Below are 25,032 nucleotides of genomic sequence, written 5' to 3' on the forward strand. Positions count from 1 at the left end.
CAAAAATGCTCATAAAGCCTTTCAGTGCTTAGACCCTCTGACCCAGCATTCCATTGCTAGAAAGGTAACCTATAGCAATATGTGCACAAAAGAGGTAAGACACCTTTACAGAGATACTTATTGCAGCAAATTCTTTATAAGGAACAAACAACCCATAAAATAGAATAAAACTAAATTCCCATCGCTATGGGGCTGGTAAACTAAAAGACATCAGTAAAATTGAATACTCTAGGGCTATTTTTAATAATGAGCAGGGTTTATATTCACTGAGATGAAAAGAAGCCCATGCTGTGTTATTAGGTGGAAGCACATTGTAGAACAGGACGTACAGAACATGCAGAAGATAGAGATTAATCATACTTTCTGGGAAAAAAAAGTATGTGCACATGAGTATAGAAAGAAAACTACAGATAAAACAAAAATGAGTGAGAGTGGCATTGGTGTTTTTTGCTGTTTCCCTGAACAGTTTCTGGAATCTTCTGATCCGTAGTCAGATGCGTTATCCATCGCACCACTAGCCCCCACCCAACAATTTCTGTATTGCTTGTACTTTTATTAATGTGTTTTATTTTTATAACAAGCAAAGAGAACAGTATACAAAAAAAAAATTTTTTTTAACAAAGTAGCCTCAATAAAAGCATGCAGAAAACAAAACAACCCCACACAGATCACCAGGGTCAACGTAGAGCAGGCCAGAAAGTCCCAAACAGGGTGAAGAGGGGTTGGTGGATGGTGAGTACATTGCAGAGAAGAGCAGGTGTGTACAAGAACCTCAGAAGACAAACCCGCATCAGAGCCCAGAGGTCTGAGGGAGCAGAGACCGGTGGGAAAACAGGGTCCTGGGAAGGGAGCTGAGAGGAGCATCCGAGGGTCCTAACCCAAGTGGGAAGGGAGAAGCAGGAAGGGATCCCAGAAAGGGAGTCCAGGGCAGATGGATGGATTTGCACAAGTGACACAGCGCTTGATCTGAAGCCGAGGTTGCTGCTTTCCCATCCTGTGTAAGCTGCAAGCGCTGGTGGGATTGCAGAGAAAGCCAGAGTGACTGCAAGGCTCTGCAGGTGGTAGTAGCTGTTGGTGTTGGCATAAAAAGCTAGGATTGCTTCCCAGCTGAACTCCATTTTGCTATTCTAAGTCACAGGTAATTACACACGTTTGAATTTGTCTTGCGGGATCTTCTGGAACATAATGGCTCTGTTGTGGCTCCCTCACAGATTACCTATACTTCCAGGAACTTGTCCAAGTTTTATTTATCCACTCACCCTCCCAAGTTTTACTGAGTGCTCTGTGCAGGGTTTCAAGCTAAGGGTTGAATGGGTTGGTGGAGGCGGATATTAAAGATGATTCTGGCACAATTTCTTAGCCCAAGGAACTCACTGCCTTATAGTAAAATAAATGAGAATGAGACAGTTACACATTCAAGGTACAATGTGATAGCTTAGAAGAGTAGAAAAGGTAAGGGTCTGATTGTATTTGCTTCCTAACTCTGTGACCTGAGGTAGTTACTTCAGAGTTTTTGCATTGGTATCATGTCTGCTGTAGTATCTACTGTTGTGCCTGATACACGGTAGATGCTTAATAAATATTGCTGTTATTATTATCAAAGTGCCATTAAAAGAATACAAGTGGAGTACAAATCAAAGGTAATTTCTCATGAAATGGAAAATTAAGAATGATAACATCTGACAGAATTATTGTGAAAGCTATAAATAATCCTTTTTTCCAAGTCACTTAAACATACGTAGAATAACCATTGTTAAATTCTACTAGTACTTGAACTAAAAATGGAAACAATTGTTGCTTATTCTTTTAAGAAAACTAAATATGGTTGCTTTTTTCTTGATGCACAAGAGTGGGTAGTAAATTTCTCCCCCAAAAATGCTCAGTGGGCTTTTTCATTGCCTTGGGCACCCACAAGTAAGAGTCTTGTGAATTTTTGGCCTTGGAGCACTTCTGGTCTACGAGGTTGTTTCTCACTTACTGTAAAATCTTTGTGTAGCATATTTTGAAAAATGTATAGGAAGTAATATCAAATTAATGTCCAGATGCGCTCCCAGTAGAGAAGAGGATTCAACCCCACTGTAAGAGTCTTAGAGTGGGGGTCTAGGCTGGCGGTATCATCAAGATACTGAGCTGAGGGCCCCCAAAACACTCTGAGCACTCAGGATACACCAAGAAATGTGGCCCAAGGAAAATAAGGCCTGATGAATAGCCTTTCACCCCATCAGAAAGACCTGCAGTCTACAACTTATATGATCAAGGATGAGTTAGCACCAGCCCATGCCCCCTTGGACCACTACAGACACAAGGCAGGTCTAGCTCTTTTCCTATCCCCACCCTCCGCCTGGCCTTCAGAATGGATCGGTTGTTCAGTCAGTCAATCAGTAAGACTTCACTGAGTGTCCTTTATGTGATCAGGATGGTGTCAAGCTCTGTCAGAGTTGTACAAAACAGGGAGCTCCGTCGGGTTGACTCTGCCAGGAGGTCGCTAGTTGCTGAACTGCCTCACCTGTGGAGGTCTTTCTTCTTTATCCCTGCTCTATGCTTCATTTCCAGAGGATCACACAGCCAACAAAGATTCTGGCCAAGAGTCAGAGTCTATTCCGGAATATACGGCAGAAGAGGAGCGAGAGGACAACCGGCTGTGGAGGACCGTGGTGATTGGAGAACAGGAGCAGCGGATTGACATGAAGGTCATCGAGCCCTACAGAAGAGTCATTTCTCATGGAGGTAGCTGCACTCTGCAAACCTGGGAAGCAGGGAGCGGGGCGGCCACATAGTTTTTATAAGAAAACAAAACTAGGGTTCTCTGCAGCATGACGTCCCAAGACCCTATTAGGCAGTCAACGTTCAGGGCACTGTAGAGCTGAGCGTATTATTGCATACTCAGTTCAGTGAACACTGGAAAGCTTACTATGCAAAAGTAACTTTCCAATGTGAAAAATGCCTTTTGCACTGCATACCTGATAGCTATCATCTTTGCTGCAAATTTCTTGAAAGCCATAGTTGTCCAATTTAATAGTGTCTGTTTGGAATTCATATGGGTCAGTTGCAGGGTTTAACTGAATTGTTTTCAAGTCTGTTTTCTACATGGCCTGCAGTAAGAGGTGCTTTTAATTCCAGACCAATCTTTGGAATCCTCTTCAGAAGCTTTAGGAAATCTTTTTAGACTTAGCCTGGTCCTTTTTTTCTCCCTAGTTGAAGTTTGCTTTTCTATAAACTCCATTACATCTATGCCTGAGAACAGCCCACTCCAGCCAAGATCTCCACCCGCTTCGTAAGGGACAAGGGAGAGAAAAGGCTCTGTTTTGTATTTTCACTGCTTTCTTGGAGCTCCAGGAGCCTTGATTAATTTGGGACTCACAAAAAATCACATGAGCACAAGTGACACACGGAACATTGTCAACTTCAGAATCCATAAATGGCTTTTTGGCTTTTTCTGCTGCATGCACAACTTCCCTGCAGTCCTGATGCCCCACCCTAACCACTCAGCTCTTCCAGGAAAAGTGTAAGCTGACAAGGCAATTGTTCTGTCTTCCTTATCGAGGACAGGGAAATAAGTGTCTTGGCGCTGCATTAAACCTGGAGCTTTGGTTTTCTAACAAGCAGAAGAATGTTTTGCCTTTTCCCTCCAACTTCCCTTCACCACAGATTTTCCACTTTCTGCCCCATGCATTGCTACCTCCATGGAAGTTATCAGGACCCCCCAGGGCCCCCACCCATGGTAGTGAAGGAAAATGCCCATAGGTGTCCCTGGCCCTGACCTTCCTTTTTCCCCATTTGCCCTGAAATGGTAATATGGCCCAGTGATAGCTCCTCTAAGGGACTTTTCCCACAGCCCTTTGGAATGAGAGCAGGCCTAATCTTGCTGAAAATGACAGACAGCTGGCCATAGAGACAGTCCTGTTGTTCTTCTAATGAAAACCACCATCTAAACATCATCCACATCTTCCCAGAAGGTCATATCTCCTTTGCACCACCCATCAGGTATTTTTGGTTTGTTTGCTTTTTAGAAAAAAAAAAAAAAACGACTATAAAATAGCCTATGCTCATTCTAAAAAGTACAAGATATATAGAAAAGTCTGTCAAAGTCTGTCATGCAGTGACTGTCCCTGTACATTTTTACCATTCAGGTCATAAATTAGAAGTCCCTTTGTTGTGAAGAAGGCAGGCTCACGGCTTCACTGTTATTATAAGGCCAAGTTATCCCTTATTACCCCAGCAGACTCACCTGCTTATTCTTTCATCCACAGTGAAGTTAGGTGGGTTGGATGGGTGGGTTGAGCCCATGGTTCTGTTGCCTGAATCAGGAGAGAGTGATTTTCATCAGCACACCTGGGTCAAAAAAAGCCACTGCTTCCACCTGTCACATTCTTTGTGAAAACACCTGATATCTCAGGAATAACCTGGTTTGCTGTGCCCTCCACCCCTACCACCTCCTCCCCTTGGCATCTGCTCCTCTCCTTTCTGTGTTGTCAGCTCATTTTTTGTAACTGTCTGGTTTGTTGGAGAGAGAAGGCCACCCTTCCTCTCCCTGGTTCTGCCTCGGCCTTCTCCAGGTGCCAGCTTGCATGAGTGTGCCTCTGGCTGCACCCACGGAATGTTAGGGAGATGTCACCTCTTCCTACGCCCTGACCAGCTTTTGTGCTCTGGAGGTAAAGACAGTTCACATGTTACTTCTGAATTTGCCAAAGCTTTGTCTGCTGTCTTAGAAGCTCATACCACTCTCTCAGACCTTAATGATCTGAGAAAGTCACACTCCCTAGTTACCGGCCCATTGAGTTTGTCTTCCTGGCTTCTGATGAGCATTTGAAAAAGCAGCACTCCAGAGTGAACAGAGATGTTGTTTTGGTGTCTTGCATTTTGCTGTGAGGAAGTTATCCCACTCAGGCCAGTAGGGAAGTGCCAGCTGTTCAGTGCTCTGGGCAGCACGACTGCAAGATGGGGGTGGTTAAAAGCGCTCCTTAAGTTTGCTGCAAGAGTGTCCACACCAGCTGGGAACATCTGTGTGTGAGAGCAGTATTTGAACAAATATTTCAGCCTTCAGCTTTAGTGACCTCCACATGAGCTATGGCCAGAGGCCCTGTACACAATGTAGAAGAATAGGGTTCAAGACCCGTCTTGGCCAATGATTAGTCTGTGATCTTGGTACATCACTTAACTCCCCTGAGCCTCAGTTACTTCATCAGTCAAGAAAGGATGATCTCAAAGCCATGTCACCTCCTATGAGCCCATGAGTATTATCCCTGCCATCTGCTTAAGTAGAAAAGCAAAGAAAAAGAAGTCTGGGTGGTTTGGATTAGCCAACAGTGAGGGGTCACTTTGAGGCCACAACTGGCATTTCTGAGCCTGAAGCAGAGAACACAATTAAATAACCAAGGGCAGTCACGCCAAAGCATTGTAACGAGGCATTTCCTGTCTTGTGTTTTTACTTCTCTTATTTCATTATAGGAGACTCAGGTAACCTTCTCTGCAGTGTTGCTGGACAAATGATCCTGGAAAGGATGAGAAGAGTTGCAGGCTGGTGTGTGTGTGTGTATGTTTTGGTTGCGACTGTGGTATCTTTCCTTCTCTCTCCATTCCATTTGCTGGCCAGCAAACTTGTGTTACGTCCCTTTCATGCCTCTCTGTTCTGCCTCAGGTAAGGTTTGCATCGTTGCTTCTGAGGGTCTCAGGAGACACCACGGTGGGATAGCTCATGCATCTCAGCGCACACACCCTGAATTCACCTCACCGTTACTGAGAAGAGAGTCTGATAAAATACATGTGTTAAAAAGCGAAACTTAACGTGAACTCTGCGTTTGCTGACAGGCAACTTCACTTGAGTCAGCTGCATATTTAGCGTAGAAATTGGGTTAGCTGACCCCCCTGGAGACATTGGCGAGGAACAAAATGCAAATGGTCCTGTTCATTCACGTTATTACACTTTGCCAGCAATTGCTATCTGGAATAGCTCCAAAGCCTGACAATGACAGCACCTGCTCTTGATTTAGAAGAAAACTTGCACGAGGAAATCATTTTCTCTTTCCTTCCTTACACGCTACATCTCCTCCTCTCCTCCTCTTTCTCTTCGTCCCTTCCTACAAATCCTCTGCCCCAAAATGCAAAATCCATCATCATTTGTCAATTGCAGTGATTTTTATAGAAAGAGACAATCCCAGCTTAGCTTAGTCATTGATCAGGAAGTGGTAAGTTGACCGTTGAATATTCCTTTGGTTAAATATACCCAAGCCAACGTTGATACTACAACATGCCAGGGACAGACAGCAGTAACACAAACAGCTGAATTGCCATTTAGGATGACTTCTGAAGTACTGTTTATAAACCTCAGTCTTTCCTTTAAAAAACGACAACAACGTATTCTTAGAAATTCTCCAGAAATAGAAAAAGAAATCAAAGTAACTGAGCCTCACGATCTTGCAATTATCCTGACACCCTGGAGTCAGACAGCTACATTTAGAAAGATGCTTTTGAAAGGATGCTTTTATAAAATTTTTTATTTTTTTAATCTAATTTTTATTAGATATTAGTGTATCACTGATTTGCAATGTTGTGTTAGTTTCAGGGGTGATGTGTTAGTTTCAGCATGATTCAATTGTACATATACATATATCCATTCTTTTTCAGATTCTTTTCCCATATAGGTTATTACAGAATATTGAGTAGAGTTCCCTGTGCTATACAGCAGGTCCTTGTTGATGACCTATTTTATATATGGTAGTGTGTATGTGTTAACCCCAAACTCCTAATTTTATCGCCCCCCTCCCCATTTCCCCTCTGGAAACCATAAGTTTGTTTTCAAAGTTTGTGATTCTGTTTCTGTTATGTAAATAACTTCATTTGTATCATTTTTTTATATTCCATATATAAGTGATATAATACTTGTCTTTCTCTGTCTTTCTCTTCACTTAGCATGATAATCTCTAGGGCTATCCATGTTGCTGCAAATGGCATTACTTCATTCCTTTTTATGGCTGAGTAACATTGCATTGTATATATGTACCACATCTTCTTTATCCGTTCCTCTGTCGATGGACATTTAGATTGTTTTCATGTCTTGGCTATTGTAAATACTGCTGCAGTGAACATTGGGATGAATGCATCTTTTCAAATTATGGTTTTCTCTGGATATATGCCGAGGAATGGGATTGCTGGGTCATATGGTAGTTCAATTTTTAGGTTTTTTTTGTTTTGTTTTTTTTATTTTTGGCTGTGTTGGGTCTTTGTTTCTGTGTGAGGGCTTTCTCCAGTTGCGGCGAGTGGGGGCCACTCTTCATCGCGGTGCGTGGGCCTCTCACTATCGCGGCCTCTCTTGTTGCGGAGCACAGGCTCCAGACGCGCAGGCTCAGTAGCCGTGGCTCACGGGCCCAGTCGCTCCGCAGCATGTGGGATCCTCCCAGACCAGGGCTCGAACCCGTGTCCCCTGCATTGGCAGGCAGACTCCCAACCACTGTGCCACCAGGGAAGCCCCCCAATTTTTAGTTTTTTAAGGAATCTGCATACTGTTCTTCATAGTGGCTGTATCAAATTACATTTCCACCAACAGTGTAGAAGGGCTCCCTTTTCTCCGCATGCTCTCCAGCATTTATTGTAGACTTTTTGATGGTACCCATTCTGACCAGTGTGAGGTGATACCTCATTGTAGTTTTGATTTGCATTTCTCTAATAATTAGCTTTGTTGAACATCTTTTCATGTGCTTTTTGGCCATCTGTATATCTTCTTTGGAGAAATGTCTATTTAGAGCTTCTGCCCATTTTTTGATTGGATTGTTTGTTTATTTGATATTGAGCTGCATGAGCTGTTTGTATAGTTTGCAGATTAATCCCTTGTCAGTCACTTCATATGCAAATATATTCTCCCATTCTGTGGGTTGTGTTTTCATTTTGTTTATGGTTTCCTTTGCTGTGCAAAAGCTTGTTAAGTTTGATTAGGTCCCATTTGCTTATTTTTGTTTTTATTTTCATTACTCTAGGAGGTGGATCCAAAAAGATACTGCTACGGTTTATGTCAAAGAGTGTTCTGCCTATGTTTTCCTCTAAGAGTGTTATAGTATCTGGTCTTACATTTAGGTCTTTAATCCATTTTGTGTATGGTGTTAGAGAATGTTCTAGTTTCATTCTTTTATATGTAGCTGTCTGGTTTTCCCAGCACCACTATTGAAAAGACTGTCTTTTCTCCATTGTATATTCTTGCCTCCTTTGTTGTAGATTAATTGATCATAGGTGTGTGGGTTTATTTCTGGGCTTTCTGTCCTGTTCCATTGATTTATATTTCTGTTTTCATGTCAGTACCATATTGCTTTGATTCTGTAGCTCTGTAGTATAGTCTGAAGCCAGGGAGCCTGATTCCTCCAGCTTCATTTTTCTTTCTCAGGATTGCTTTAGCTATTTGAGGTCTTTTGTGTTTCCATACAAATTAAAAAATTTTTTTCTCTACTTCTGTGAAAAATGCCCTTGGTAATTTCATAGGGATAGCACTGAATCTGTAGATTGCCTTGGGTAATATAGTCATTTTGACAATATTGATTCTTCCAATCCAAGAACATGGTATATCTTTCCGTCTGTTTGTGTCATCTTCAATGTCTTTCATCAGCGTCTTACAATTTTCAAAGTACAGGTCTTTTGCCTCCGTAGGCAGGTTTATTCCTAGGTATTTTATTATTTTTGATGCGATTGTAAGTGGAATTATTTCTTGAATTTCTCTTTCTGATCTTTCATTGCTAGTGTATAGAAATGTAACAGATTTCTGTGCATTAATTTTGTATCCTGCAACCTTACCAGATTCATTGATGAGCCCTAGTAGTTTTCTGGCAGCATATTTAGGATTTTCTATGTATAGTATCATGTCATCTGCAAACAGTGACCGTTTTACTTCTTTTCCAATTTGGATTCCTCTTATTTCATTTTCTTCTCTGATTGCCATGGCTAGGACTTCCAAAACTATGTTGAGTAAGAGTGGCAAGAGTGGACATCCTTGTCTTGTTCCTGATCTTAGAGGAAATGCTTTCAGCTTTTCACCATTGAGTATGATGTTGACTGTGGTTTTTCATATATTAGCCTTTATTATGTTGAGGTGGGTTCCCTCTGTGCTCACTTTCTGGAGAGTTTTTATCATAAATGGGTGTTGAATTTTGTCAAAAGCTTTTTCTGCATCTATTGAGAGGATCATATGGTTTTTATTATTCAGTTTGTTAATGTGGTGTATCACACTGATTTACTTGTGTATATTGAAATCTCCTTGCATGCCTGGGATAAATCCCACTCGATCATGGTGTATGATCCTTAATGTATTGTTGGATTCGGTTTGCTAGTATTTTGTTGAGGATTTTTGCATCTATGTTCATCAGTGATATTGGCCGGTAATTTTCTTTTTTTCTGGTATCTTTGTCTGGTATGATGGTGGCCTCATAGAATGAGCTTGGGACTGTTCCTTCCTCTTTGACATTTTTGGAAGAGTTTCAAAAGAATAGGTGTTAACTCTTCTGTAAATGTTTGATAGAATTCGCCTGTGAAGCCTTCTAGTCCTCGACTTTTGTTTGTTGGGCGTTTTTAAATCACAGTTTCAATTTCAGTGCTTGTGACTGGTCTGTTCATATTTTCTACTTCTTCCTGATTCAGTCTTGGGAGATAGTACCTTTCTAAGAATTTGTCCATTTCTTCCAGGTTGTCCAATTTCTTGGCATACAGTTGCTTGTAGTAGTCTCTTATGTTCCTTTGTATTTCTGTGGTGTCAGTTGTAACTTCTTTTTCATTTCTAATTTTATTGATTTGAGTCCTCTCCCTTTTTTTCCTCATGAGTCTGGCTAAAGGCTTATCAATTTTGTTTGTCTTCTCAAAGAACCAGCTTTTAGTTTCATTCATCTTTGCTATTGTTTTCTTCTTCTCTATTTCATTTATTTCTGCACTGATCTTTACGATTTCTTTCCTTCTGCTAACTTTGGGGTTTTTTTGGTTCTTCTTTCTCTAGTTGCTTTAGGTATAAGGTTAGGTTGTTTGAGGCTCTTGTTTCCTGAGGTAAGACTATGTTGCTATAAACTTCCCTCTTAGAACTGCTTTTGCTGCATCCCATAGGTTTTGGATCATTGTGTTTTCATTTTCATTTGTCACTAGGTTTTTGATTTCCTCTGATTTCTTCAGTCATCCATTGGTCATTTAATAACATATGTTTAGCCACCACGTGTTTGGTTTTTGTTTTTTTTTTTTTTTTTTACAGTTTTTTCCTTGTAGTTTATTTCTAATATCATAGCATTGTGGTCAGAGAAGATGCTTGATATGATTTCCATTCCCTCAAATTTACTGAGGCTTGATTTGTGACCCAAGATGTAATCTATCCTGGAGAATGTTCCATGTGCACATAAGAAGAATGTGTACCCTGCTGCTTTTGGATGGAATATTCTATAAATATCAATTAAGTCCATCTGATCTAATGTGTCATTTAAGGCCTGTGTTTCCTTATTGATTTTCTATCTGGATGATCTGTCCATTGATGTAAGAGGGGTGTTAAAGTCCCCCATTATTATTATTATTTTTCCATTATTATTATTATTTTTAACATCTTTATTGGAGTATAATTGCTTTACAGTGGTGTGTTAGTTTCTGCTTTATAAAAAAGTGAATCAGCTATACATATATCCCCATATCTCTTCCCTCTTGCATCTCCCTCCCTCCCACCAAGTCTCCCATTATTATTGTGCTACAGTCGATTTCTCCTTTTAGGAGAAATGGCTGTTAGCATTTGCCTTATATATTAAGGCACTCCTACATTGGATTTGGATATGTATTTACAATTTTTATATCTTCTTCTTGGATTGATCCCTTGATCATTATGTAGTGTCCTTCTTTCTCTCTTGTAACATTCTTTATTTTAAAGTCTATTTTGTCTGATATCAGTATTGCTGCTCCAGCTTTCTTTCGATTTCCATTTGCATGGAATACCTTTTTCCATCCCCTCACTTTCAGTCTGTATGTGTCCTTAGATCTGAAGTGGGTCTGTTGTAGACAGAATATATACGGGTCTTGTTTTTGTATCCATTCAGCCAGTCTATGTCTTAATCCATTTACATTTAAGGTAATTATTGATATGTAAGTTCTTATTGCCATCTTGTTAAATTGTTTTGGATTTGCTTTTGTAGGTCTTTTGTCTTCCCTCCCTCTTTTGTTCTCTTCTATTTTGATTTGATGACTATCTTTAGTGTTGTGTTTGGATTGCTTTTTCTTTTTTGTGTGTTAACCTATTGTAGACTTTTGGTTTGCAGTTACCATAAGGTTTCGATATAGCAGTCTATATATATACAAGATTGTTTAAAGTTGCTAGTCTCTTAATTTCAAATGCATTTCCAATATCCTGCATTTGTACTCTCCTCTTCTCACGATTGCTGGTTTTTCATCGTGTGGATGATTTCCTACCTTTACTGTATGTTTGCTTTTTACCGGTGAGCTTTCCTGTTTGTAATTTTCTTGTTTCTGGTTGTGGCCTTTTCTTTTTTGCTGAGAGAAGTTCCTTTAGCATTTGTTGTAAAGCTGGTTTGGTGGTGCTGAATTCTCTTAGCTTTTGGTTGTCTGTAAAGCTTTTGATTTCTCTGTCAGATCTCAATGAGAGCCTTGCTGGGTAGAGTATTCTTGGTTGTAGGTTTTTCCCTTTCATCACTTTAAGTATATCATGCCACCCCCTTCTAGACTGCAGAGTTTCTGCTGAAAGTTCAGCTGATAACCTTATGGGGATTCCCTTGTATGTTATTTGTTGCTTTTCCCTTGTTGCTTTTAATATTTTTTCTTTGTCTTTAATTTTTGTCAATTTGATTATTATGTGTCTTGGTGTGTTCCTTCTTAGATTTATCCTGTATGGGGCTCTGCACTTCCTGGACTTGAGTGTTTCCTTTTTCATGTTAGGGAAGTTTTTGGCTATTATCTCTTCAAATATTTTCTCAGGCCCTTTCTCTCACTCTTCTCCTTCTGGGATCCCTATAATGTGAATGTTGGTGCGTTTAATGTTGTCCCAGGGGTCTCTTAGACTGTCCTCATTTCCATGGCAGTGATTTTCCACCATTCTGTCTTCCAGCTCACTTATTTGTTCTTCTGCCTCATTTATTCTGCTACTGATTCCTTCTGGCATATTTTTCACTTCGCTTATTGTATTGTCCATCTCTGTTTGTTCTTTAAAGCTTCTAGCTCTTTATTAAACATTTCTTGTATCCTCTCAGTCTGTGCCTCCATTCTTTTTCTGAGATCTTGGATCATCTTTACTATCACTACTCTGAATTCTTTTTTGGGTAGATTGCCTATTTCCACTTCACTTAGTTGTTCTTCTGGGGTTTTATCTTGTTCCTTCATCTGGAACATATTTCTTTGCCATCTCATTTTGTCTAACTTTCTGTGTTTGTGGTCTCCATTCCTCCAGCTGCAGGACTGTAATTCTTCTTGGTTCTGGTGTCTACCCCCGGTGGGTGAGGTTGGTCCAGGGGCTTGTGCACGCTTTCTGATGGGAGGGACTGGTGCCTGCCCACTGGTGGGTGGAGCTGGGTCTTGTCCCTCTCATGGGCAGGGCCAGGTTAAGCGGTATATAAATATAGGCAGCTGTTGGCTCAGGATGACTTTAGGCAGCCTGTCTGCTGATGGGTGGGGCTCTGTTCCCACCCTGTTGGTTGTTTGGCCTGAGGTGTCCCAGCACTGGAGCCTGCAGGTTGTTGGGTGGGGCCAGGTCTCGGTGCCAAACTGGCGACCTCCAGGCAAGCTCACGCCAATGGGTATTCCCTGGGGTGTCCACCACCAGTGTCCTTGCCCCCACAGTGAGCCACCGCCAATCCCCTCTCCCCAGGAGACCCTCCAAGATGCGCAGGTAGGTCTAGCCCAGGCTCCTGTGGAGTCACTGCTCTGCCCTGGGCCCCAGTGCACATTAAACCTTGTGTGTGCCCTCCAAGAGTGGAGTCTCTGTTTCCCCCAGTCCTGTGGAGCTGCTGTGCTAAAGCCCCACTGGCCTTCAAAGCGCCAAATGCCTGAGGGATCCTCCGCCCAACGCCAGGCCCCCAGGCTGGGGAGCCTGATGTGGGGCTCAGAACTCTCACTCCTGTGGGAGAAGCTCTGTGATATAATTATTTTCCAGTGAGGGATTTGATTATGTTGTGAAAGATCCCCTCCTACCATCTCATTGTGGCTTCCTCTTTGTCTTTGGGTATATATCTTTTTTTGTTAGGGTCGAGTCTTTTTTGTCAACGGTTGTTCAGCAGTTAGTTGTGATTTTGGTGTTTTCGTGTGAGGAGGTGAGCTTAAGTCCTTCTACTCTGCCATCTTGTCTCTGCCTTTCCTGGTGTCTCTCAGAATACTTTTGTACTTGTTTTTAAGAGGGATTCATTACACCTACTTTTTTCTTTTAATGAACTGTCTTTTTCATTGTGCTGAGCCTGAACTGCATATTTTTGTGGTGTTAGGGTGGCTTAGTGACACTAATCCTACCCTTTGTGGATTTCTATTCAGTTATGGCTCTTCCTAAATGAAACTGTTTATGGAACAAACACTTCTTATATTAAAATATATCTCCTTCTGCCGTTTTCCTTCATACCACATTCTAAAAAAAAAGTTAGTAAATACCTACATTTCAGAAAAGATGGGACTAAAGCAAAAAATCCAGAGGGAAGCTACTGCAATCCTGTTTTGCAAATATGTGTTGCATCAGGTATATACTTATGTAGGTAGCATCTTCTAAGATATGTAGCATAAACATTGTCTACAGCAACCTCAAATTAGTAATATATGCAAACCCATAATTTGATGTATTTGTAGTTGGTATCACTTTCTTCCCCCACCTCTTCTGTGGTAGAGTCATACTCTATCCTTGTAGAGAACATCTTATTAAACTGCTTTTCAAGAGTTAAGCCCATCCAAATCTATATCCAGCCAGTATTTTACTGCCTTGTAATCACCAGAGGGGTATTTAGAGTTCTGAAAAAATGAAACACACTGAGTTCTGATCAGGCTTGAGGGTGTGTCCTGTCCTCCTACTCAAAGCTTTGAGGGAATCTCTTTAATGTTTCTGAAGTCCAGAACTATATGACACAAATCACAAATGTTTAAAAATGGATATTAAAAAATAAAAATATACTACATTGAGATTCCAGAGACAAACCTGTGGAGACCTGACCAACCCTTGCCACGAATTTCGAAGATGGGCTTTCAAGGAACACAGGCTTGCTACAACTAGGATGAACTAAAGAGGATCAAAGAGAACCTCTTTCTTAGCCATTAAAAGAAAGAGTGTTATATAAATTAGCTTTTTTATTATATAAATTAGAAGCCCTTAAGTCAAAAAGTGTTGCCCCACCATCCTTTGATAAGTTGAATACTTCTAACACACTTATGACTATGTACAACACATATAATCATCCATAATACATGGACACCCTATATATGCAAATATATTCACACTATTTAAGAATCTATATAACTTACATCTTAGCCACTGAAAGATAATTATATGTGTATATACTTATAGAAGTATAGTCTATATAATACTCATTTAAAGATGTACCTAATACATCCACATACACACTCTTGCCAAGGCTTCCAGATTTATCCTTTAGGTTAAATATTATCTTGTTAAGAGCTTTCAGTTGGTTACAAATGTCTTTTTGTTTCTCCTCTAGGGTACTACGGGGATGGCCTAAATGCCATCATTGTGTTTGCTGCCTGTTTTCTGCCAGACAGCAGTCGGGCGGATTACCACTATGTCATGGAAAATCTTTTCCTGTGAGTGATATTTACAACAAAATGTTTTCAGTTAATGTCTGTGGGCATGCGATGGCAGATAGAGCATCTTTAATAAAAGGAAATAGATGATGTAGACTATTCTAAGCCTTTGATTAAAAGTTGATGAAATCTGTGTCAAGGAAAATTGCTCAAGAGACCAAAAGCTTTAGAGGAGCTGTTCTGTCTGTAGAATGAATTGAAAACAAAATGAACACAGTCTGGTCTGCATTTTAGAATTCTGTAACATTTCCTTTGGGTGAAGTATTATTTTTGTTCTCTGATAACATGTTAGCCAACTGATGATAACCTGACTTCATTTATATCTGCCTTTATTTAATCTGACTTGCCCTTAGTATATAATAACATTGCTGACATTTTTGAAAGTCAGGTTTCTAACCTACACATTTTTCAAGTGTACCTGCATTAAAAAAAAAAAATGAAAAAAAGATAACTGCAAATAAATGAGTAATACTCTCAAAGAAGTGATCTTAGGTAACTCCATTCTTCTCAAGCTGAAGAGGGAATATGTGCAACCATTCTTAAATGTCATGCACCCTGTAATTTAAATGTTATATAATTATGGTGAAATAAGATGAACTCTTTCATGTGGGAACTGAAAACACTTATCTTTCTTCCTGTGATCAGATATGTAATAAGTACATTAGAGTTGATGGTAGCTGAAGACTATATGATTGTGTACTTGAATGGTGCAACCCCAAGACGGAAGATGCCAGGGCTAGGCTGGATGAAGAAATGCTACCAGATGATTGACAGACGGTATGTGGCTCCATTATCTAATCACTATTTTGACTTCCTCAGTGACTCCCATCTTCAGTGACCTTTTAATTTACCAAAGATGCAATCACAATCACAATTTAGGAACATTGAATTAATGCTGATTTGAGATAATAAATTATAAAAATATTAATGTGTCACTCGATGCCCCAAATTTGAAATAAAGCAGATCTTCCCCAGATTTTATTAAATGTTGTAATCTCAAACTTGGCAACAAGTATTTTAAAGTACTCATATGCTGTTGCCATATGGAGGTGCAATTTGAGCTGATAAGCCAAAGTCCATGGTTCTTTGCTAGTATCATGTAACCTTGTGGCCATTGTTGTGCACTAGGACTGTTGTGACTTAGGCTACCCTAGTGCTCTTATTTCAACATTCGCTGTTAATTCTGGCCCATATGGTGCCTTTGTGTGCCCCTTCCTCAAGACACGTCACTTCTATCCATACTGGTTTTATTAGAACCAAACACGTTATTGCCATCTACAGGAAAATTGTCCTAATAAGCATACAAATTTATGATGTCTTCCATATGTGTGGTTTCCCCTCAGATGTGGCTCTCTCACATGTAAAGCAACATGTGAGTGTCCTGTTATAGTAACTAAAATCCATTAATCATCTAAACATACATAAAGTAGCATTGCTAATGCTGAAAAATATGCCTGAATGTACAAAACGTTAAAATGATTATCTGAAGGCCAAACAACCACATGATATACTGTTACCATTTTCACTCTACAGAAGAAGAAACCCAGGCTCAGTAGAACAAATTGGCTAAGTTGCTAGTAAGAGTGTATTCATTTCAAAATAGTAAAAATAATGCTGACAAAAATGAAAAACATTGTTAAACAAAAACATGCCATATGGTTATAGATTTATGCACTCCAAGAATACAAAAATTCTATTTTACATTTATTCTTATGGGAAAATGAGGTTTGAATTATGCATGTTTCAAATTATATCTCAAAAGGCATTCGTTTTATTGCTCATGGCATTCTATACCTTCCTACCAGATAACAGTAACTTACATAGAATTCCCTAATATCATATATATATATTCTTATTTGGGGATATACTTTCTGTTTTAACTCCCACTCAAAATAGGTTATGAGTAATTTTTTTTTTTTTTTTTCACAATAGGTTGCGGAAGAACTTAAAATCATTCATCATTGTTCATCCATCGTGGTTCATCAGAACAATCCTTGCAATTACACGACCTTTTATAAGGTACGGTCATTATTGTAGTAAAAGTAAACATACTAGTTTTTAAAAATATGTATTCATTGTCTTCTAAACAAAAATTCATAAACCAAGAGAGTAGGAAAATATGTTTGCCTCTGCCTTTCCTGAAAATATACTTTGGACTACCCAGCAAGAGACTCTAATTAAGAGTGAGCATATTTTCACAGTGAATATTTTTCCCCCATAATTGTAAAACATGACTTTTATACTGCTTGCTGTAAACATAGAAGATAAAATAGTGAGGTTTCTATGCCATATTACAAAAGGGAACAAATAGTACTTTTAAAGTAATATATGGTATATTGTAGAGAATCAAAGAGGTAGAGTAACGTAACAATGGAAAATAAAGACACACCAAGGACAGAAACAGAAGCCAGGTCTTGTCTTAATTGTTCTGTTTCTTCTGAACAAATCCCACGTAGGTTACCAAAGGTAGGTAAAGAGGCTGAGCAGCCATTTTGAGAGCTTTGTTTTGATTATTCGTAAGGCTTCTTGGTTTAAATTCACTTCAAATCAGTAAATATTTGTTTATCATCTATTCTGTGTTAGATGCTGTATAACCTTACATTTCAGTGATGAAAAGTAAGATATGCCTCTTATATGGTAAGAATGAGACAGTTAAATGAAAGGGACAGTACAGGTTTTCTAGAGAGCTTTAAAAAATATAATAAAATAGGGAGGGGCAAGATAGGGGTATGGAATTAAGAGGTACAAACTACTAGGTATAAAATAAATAAGCTACAAGCATATATTATACAGCACAGGGAATATAGCCAACATTTTATAATAACTTCAGTGGAATATATAAAAATACTGAATCACTATGTTGTATGCCTGAAACTAATACAATATTGTGAATCAACTATACTTCAGCTAACTAGAACAATGTCTTCCCTAATGTCAGGATACCAATCAGATAAATTGAAATTTTTCCATCTCAAAGTTATTAATGAATCCCTAAGAAAAATTCTGATCACTTCACTTCTGGAGAAAACAATTAAAAGTTAAAATCCTTTATATTTTTTTTACGTAGATTTTATTGTGCCTTCCAGAGTCCACCTTTTTTGTTCCGTGTTCACTTATTTATTTAGCATTCCCATCCCCTACTTCCAAAAACTGAGCAGTAGCAGGATTCAACCTAGTTTTCTTCTGGCAAAGATTTCTTTACTATACCATGTTATATCACTTTAAAAAATAATGTGAGCTTTTAAGATGTACAAAAAGCCACTTATTTTAAGATTAGCAGAAAATGCTTTGACAGGGGAGTAGGAAGAGCTTATATAAACTTTAATGGGTAAAAAAGCAAATATTAGAATTGATATTGATTCACTGATGTTTATTTAATAGTTCAGCTCTTATTATAAAACAAATATATTTCTTCCTGATAAATACTTGTTATGGTAAGAGTATTGAAAACAGATTGTAAGTCAACATTTATTGAAGGGCGTTTCAAGATAATAATAATAATTACAACAAAAATAATAAACTTATAGCAAGTAGTGTTGTGGTAAATCACATATAATAATGGCACCTTTACTGAGTGCTTATATGCATTATTTTATTTAACCCTAATGACAGTCCTCTGAAGGAGGTGCTGCTTACTATTTCTGTTATATAGGAAAAAACCCTGAGGTTCAGTGAGGTCAAATAAATTGTCTAAAGCAGGAGCCAGCAAACCCATTCTGTAAAGGATCAGATATTAAATATTTTAAGTGTTATGGGCCATACAGTCTCAATCACAACCACTCAGCTCTGCCATGGTAGGGTAAAAGCAGCCATAGACAATATGTAAATAAATAAGTATGGCTGTGTTCCAATAAAACTTGATTTATGAATACTGAAATTGAATTTTCTGAAATCTTTTACATGTCACACAATATTCTTCTTTTTATCATTTTTCAACCATTTAAAAAATGTAAAAACCAGTTGTAGCTCAAGGATGTAAAAAAAAAAAGTCATAAGCTGGCTTTGGCCCACGGGCCATGGTTTGCCAACCCCAGGTCTAAGGTAACACAGCCAAGAAATGAAAGAATCAGGCTTTGAACCCAATGTCTGCATAGTTCTAAAGAATTATGTTCATTGTGTTCTACAATTTCATCATGTAAGACCCTCTTTAAATATCCCTCTGTAAATCAGTCTACATCAGTGTCATCAATTTTTTGAACTGAAAAAAAGAGGTCACTAAAATGTATTATAGGTCTTTTCACTGCTAAAGGGTAACACCTATGATAGAGGTATATGGCAAGTTCTTTTTTTCTTTTAATTCATGTATTTTTTAAATTGAAGTATAACTGATTTACAATGTTGTGTTAGTTTCTGGTGTACAGTGAAGTGATTCAGTTTTATATATAGATATAAAACTGAATATGAAAAAGAATGTATATCATATTTCCATTATGGTTTATTGCAGGATATTGAATATAGTTCCCTGTGTTACACAGTAGGACCTTGTTGTTTATCTATCTTATATATATAGTAGTTTGTATCTGCTAATCCCATACTCCTAATTTTTCTCTCCCCACTCAAATTCCTTTTTTTTAAAATGAATTGTTTGTCTGTGTCAAGCGTTGGGTTAGGTGCTGGAGGCTGAGAAATTAAATAGCTCAATTGCTGTCCTCAGGGAGTTCACAGCCTGGCAGCTGACACAGGCAGACTAGAAAACAGTTATAATACAGGGTACAAAGGAAGCACGATGGGGGCTGATAACTCACGGTGAGTGTGAGTTTTAAGGTAACAGGTGGAGTGTGAAGGCTGAGAGTCTGCATCGAGAGGCTTTCCAGAAGAATGTGCCCTCAAGTTGAGTTTGGAAGACTAATAGCATTGGCTAGCTAAAGCCAGGTAGAGGAAACAGCAGGTACCAACACACCAAGAAGGAGGTGCCGTACACCAGGCATGTTTAGAGAACTGTACATTCCAGTGTGGAGGTGTCCCTCTTGCATAACTAACTTCTTCTGCCTTTTTATTCCACCCCCTCCATCTTTTATCATCAAAACCTGAATTTAGCTTGAAAACTCTGGAGGAAGGAAGTGGCCTAAGGTAGCATATTGTTGGTAGTGTGTATTCACCCAAGGCCGATAAGGAGGATGAGAAGTGACTTTTTGGAGATGAAGGTTGTTCACAAGTCACAGCCAGTGGCCCAGGGTCAAAACTGCAAGTAAAATGTGAAAGATAGATGTATGGAGAACTGACCTCGAAAAGACTTCCTATTAGAATACACAGTAGTTGAACAGAAGACAGTACAGTTGGCGGATGGCGTGGCATCCTCCCAGTAGACTGGGGAGGCCCTTTCTTTAGAGAACATTCAAGAAAGTTTGATGCTTGATCAAATTCCCTTTCAAGTGGAATGATATATTTTTAGAATTAGCTTGCTATTACACCAACAATACAAAAATGCCTCCTTCTTATAAAACATCCAATCATTATAAAGACCAAGTTCTTCCTTCAGCAACTACCGACTCTTGTACCCAACCCCCTTCCCCAGAGGCAAATTCAGGGGTCTCCTTGCAAGTTGTTTTCTATGCATTTATACACATCTAAAATGACAACACTGAGATGAAAGCCGTCTGCCATTCAAATCCGATTATTGGAACATTGTTTTTTGAGCATTGGTTCATCTGGAATGACCTTTCAAGATTTAAAACTTAAAAAAGTATACATATATTTAAAATAAAAGTAAAACTAAAAAAATAAGAGGAAAACAACTTTATATATACTTTAAAAATATATCAACCGTGGTAGATTCTGAAAGAACTAATGACAAGATTTTTGTTTGCTAAAAACAAACAAGCAAACAAAGGGAAACAAACCATAAACCAGTGACAGTTCAGAGTGGCAGGAACCACCGGGAGGCCATGCAATGTGTGGACCCTGCAGTCAGGCTGCCCGGGTTTAAATCTAGGCTTTGCCACTTACTGAAGGTGAAATCTGGGCGAACACTTAACTCCCTATGTTTTCAGTTTCCTTATCTTTAAAAAGAGAACAATAATAGTCTCTACCTCATTAGGCTATCCATCATAGGAAATAAAAGAGTTAATATATATAAACCAGTTAAAACAGTGTCTGGCACATAGTAACTACTCAAATAATGTAGCCATTCTTCTTAGCAAGAGTGCTGGGGCAAGGTGATAAGAATTTTCAAGAAGAGGCAGCAGCCTGAGAAGGGATGGAGGAGCGACTGATATCTTTTTTCTTTCCTTTTTGCTAGTTCAAAGTTCAGCAGTAAAATTAAATACGTCAGTAGCTTATCAGAGCTCAGTGGGCTGATCCCAATGGACTGCGTCCATATTCCAGACAGCATCATCAAGTAAGTCCTGATGGTTTTGAAGACTTGCTAAGAAATATTGCATGTCTGGAGAAGGAGATTAGAAAATAACTCATTTATAAAATATGGGGAAATGGCATTACCTTATATTTAAAACGAATATTAAATATTCTCCAATAAATATTTTCCTTTCTTATAACCTAGCGATAACTGTTCTGTTCTTTCAGATCTTCTTTCACATAATCTTCTATTGGTGTTATTGAAATTTCCTCGTCTTTATCTTGAACTTACTACCATTTTGGATTAACATTAATCAGCAGATTTGTTACTTGTGTCTTGCATGCCACACAGACCCAGTATGTTTTGTGCATAGCCTGGATTTCTTCACTGCCTTACATAAAGTAATTTATCTGCTTGACCCTAGGAAAAGAGAAAAAAAATTACCCTTTCTCTGTTTTCTTCTCAGTCCTTTTTCTTCACGGTTTCCTTCAGGTGAAAGATAAAGCAGAGTGGTGGGTGGTGTGGTTAGGACTGACCTCCTTACTCAGTACAGGGTAAAGCCTGTGGGAAGAAAGTATGGATACTGAAGGTTGTAGGATTATGCTGCAAAAATAATAAAAATAAAAAGTTAACCGAACAACTGCTTGGAGCTGGGACTTTAAAAACATGACGCTGGAGAAGGAACCCTCCTAACTGGTTCATTGTTGCAAAAGAGCTATTGTTTACTGTCGATCATGTTTTTCTTCTTTCACTGTGTCTGATTCACTAGCTTTCTGTGTGATTAAAACTGGGAGGAATCTAACCATCAGCTCCAGAGGAAACAGTCAAGGATAACAAGGATAACAATAACAGCCATCTTCCTCCATAAGATGGAGAGCAAAAGTGACCTCCCAATTTGGGCTTCCAAAAAAGAGTCCCCTCACTTTAAAAAAAAAAAAAAAAAAAAAAAAAAGGGCACAGAAACTGGAAGGAAGTGTCTCTGCTGTGCTAAGCATAGAAGTGCTCTATTTATATATTGTATTTAATCCCCACAGTAAACCCCCATTTACAGATAAGGAAGACAACTTAGGAAGGGGACGTTACTTATGCAAAGTATAAATAGGAACAAGGAAGAGATGGAACTAGAATTCAAATCCAGGTCAGTCCAGGCCCTTTTCTAGCAGATTTCCTTACCTCCCTTAAAAAACCATCTGAAGTCAAGGCTCAGAAGCAGCTGCATTTGGTTCTCCGGCATCCCAATATCAGGTAAGAGCAGAGGGTACCGGCCGGGTTGAGAACTGCCAGTTAGCTCAGCTGAATCGAGCAGAGTGTTCATAAGCTCCGAATGGTGGCTTTAATTCTCACTAGCTTCACAGAGTCCCGCAACCAGCACACCTTCTAGCTCTGGCCTGCTGCCTCAAAAAAGGGACCCCCATCTCCAAAACCCACTCCTAGTCTTTAAATGTAAAAGTACTGGAGCACCCACCTCCTATAATGCTGTCTCCCTTTGCAAAAGATGACAAGGACCTTCCCTCGTCAAGTGGAAATGAGCACTGGACATTTTCTCGGTAAATATGGCAGTGCTTCCCCGGTGTGGCAAGTGGAAAAAGAGAAGTGGGCTTTGGAGGCTTAGCATTAGGTGTGAACCTTCCCACCTGCCTCTCTGAGACTTCAGGAAACCTATTTAAAACCCTGAGTCTGGGCTTCCCTGGTGGCGCAGTGGTTGAGAATCTGCCTGCCACTGCAGGGGACACCGGTTCGATCCCTGGTCCGGGAAGATCCCACATGCGCGGAGCAACTAAGCCCGTGCGCCATAACTACTGAGCCTGCGCTCTAGAGCCCGCGAGCCACACCTACTGAAGCCCGCACACCTAGAGCCCGTGCTCCGCAACAAGAGAAGCCACCGCAATGAGAAGCCCACGCACCGCAACGAAGAAAGAGTAGCCCCCGCTCACTGCAACTAGAGAAAGCCTGTGCACAGCAACAAAGACCCAACGCAGCCAAAACTAAAATAAATAATTTAAATAAAAACAAAAAAACCCTCTGAGTCTCAGCTTCAGCATCTTTAAAATGAGAAAGTAAGGAGCAATGGAAAGGTCCTGAGGATTGAATGAGAACAGTGTACATAAAGCATTGAGGAAGCCTGGCACAAAGCTGGCAGTCCAGAATGTTATTTATTGTAATTGTGTTGCTTTTAGAGACTTGCTACTCATACAGGGAAGTTTAGTTGTTGAGAAGTTAAACATGCCTGAGGAGCTTTTCATTCATCTACACATGTCAGTTTGCAAGGGCTCCATTTGGGAAAAGTTTCTTTGGGAGGAAGGCCTTCATTTGGAAAGAGTTTCTTCTGGAGGAAGAAATTTACAACCACGCACGCCCTCCCCATGTGTCCATGATTGATTTCTCCTGTCTTTTGTAATCCATCTCCTCTGGATGTCCTTTCTCTCGTTTCTGTGACTGACCCTCATTGCCTCATTTTCATATTATGCCATTTTCAAATTGATAACAAGCCATAGCTCCTTCCCATTACACAATAGCATTCAGAGGGTCTGATCTCATCCAATCCCAAGACCAATATTCAGCTGGGATGGAGCCCGTCATCAAAGGGCTTAAATGAAAGAAAAACGAGCCCAATCTGGAATCAGATTTATAGTCACTGATTACAGGCGATTCTTATTATTTGTGGCAGTGGTGTTCTTACAAGATTTGAATAAAGTACTGAACCACTGTTTCTAGGGGGAATACAGGGCTGAGCTTCTCTGAGTACTCAGTCACAACATTTTCATTTACCGATTAATATATAACCTTGTTTTATTGCGTTTCTGTTTAAAGATACTTTATTTGATCTGTACTGTTGATTCACTAACATTGAACTCAGGGCCAACAGCACTGTAACTTGTGCCTGAATAAAGCGTATCTAACACACATACATCCTTCCCTAAGGCACATCATAGCCTCCCTGTGCTTAGGAATACCAGATGGTACTTAAGCACAATGTTTGGGGAACATTTTTAATAAAGAAAGAGATCGCCAGCAAAAAGCACAAAAATGAGAAAAACATGGCACTTCAGAGACTGTAAAAAGCCTACTTGTTTGCAGCAAAAGAGCTGAGACGAGAAGGCAGAGCCTCGCCTAGTTCCACATCAGCTGGGAACCCACAGGTCAGGTGACTCAAATTTCTGGTCACTCTGTGAACATCCACAAGTGACCACGAAAGTGCCGTAAGTACTGCTTTAGAGGTTGCAACTATGGTTTAGCAAGTAGGCGAATTTGCAAACACGGAATCTACAAATCATGAGGATTGGCTGTATATAATCATAAATTCGAAATCATTGACTATATCTAATAAAAATAAGATTTCTCCCCAAAGGCAATTTGATTACTCTTTGGGTAGGCTTTTCCTCTCATGTTTTGACTGTTCTGTAAAACACTGACCTGTCATTTTTTTCCATCCGTCTGCTCGTTTTCCTCACTGCATTCATTTTTTTATCCTGTAAGGTACGATGAAGAGAGATCTTATAAGAGAAGTGTGAGGTAAAAGTCTCCTGATCTACAATTCACGCTGGGCCCTCTGTGTGTGTACACCAGTGTCTTACTTGTGGGTGACCTCAACACGCTATCAGAGCAAGAGGTCCTCGTATCAGTCCCTTGTAGTATACCATTTCCCGTCTTTGTCTTGTGTGTAAAGAAAGCTGTTGAGGTCAACCTAATTTGCAACTGAAACCTACTAAACCAGATACGTCCCTGACTTGGCCCAGGCTGCAAGCTAACTTTAACTGTCCCCAACAACTGCTATGGCTGTTTCCAGCTTTATTCAGCCAGCATGTTGCCAATTTTCTTGCAACGTTTATATCTATCATCTTTATGAAGGACTTTGCAAAAGAAACGTACATAAACGTTGAATTGGAGTTCTTAAAACACCATATTTAATTGAAGGAATGTGTCTCAGTGCTCCAAAGGTTGGTTTTTAAAAGCACATACGCTCCACTTATGTTTGGCTCTGCTTTGCTGGGTGACTCTTC

At 39.6% G+C, this 25,032-nt stretch overlaps 1 protein-coding gene across 2 annotated transcripts in view; it reads left to right on the forward strand.

Moving 5' to 3' along the window:
- PRUNE2 (prune homolog 2 with BCH domain) overlaps nt 1-25,032 on the forward strand; it is a 258,015-nt gene that overhangs the window by 219,484 nt on the left and 13,499 nt on the right. Inside the window, exons 12-17 of one of the 2 annotated variants that reach the window (XM_068551791.1) lie at nt 2,554-2,727; nt 14,634-14,736; nt 15,382-15,513; nt 16,669-16,755; nt 20,975-21,073; nt 24,509-24,544. In XM_068551791.1, the coding sequence (XP_068407892.1) occupies nt 2,554-2,727; nt 14,634-14,736; nt 15,382-15,513; nt 16,669-16,755; nt 20,975-21,073; nt 24,509-24,544 (631 nt within the window). The remainder of the gene's footprint in view (nt 1-2,553; nt 2,728-14,633; nt 14,737-15,381; nt 15,514-16,668; nt 16,756-20,974; nt 21,074-24,508; nt 24,545-25,032) is intronic. The other variant, XM_068551792.1, reaches the window with a different exon arrangement.

The sequence above is a fragment of the Eschrichtius robustus genome, chromosome 10, assembly GCF_028021215.1.
Source record: "Eschrichtius robustus isolate mEscRob2 chromosome 10, mEscRob2.pri, whole genome shotgun sequence".
In the NCBI taxonomy this organism is placed as follows: domain Eukaryota; kingdom Metazoa; phylum Chordata; class Mammalia; order Artiodactyla; family Eschrichtiidae; genus Eschrichtius; species Eschrichtius robustus.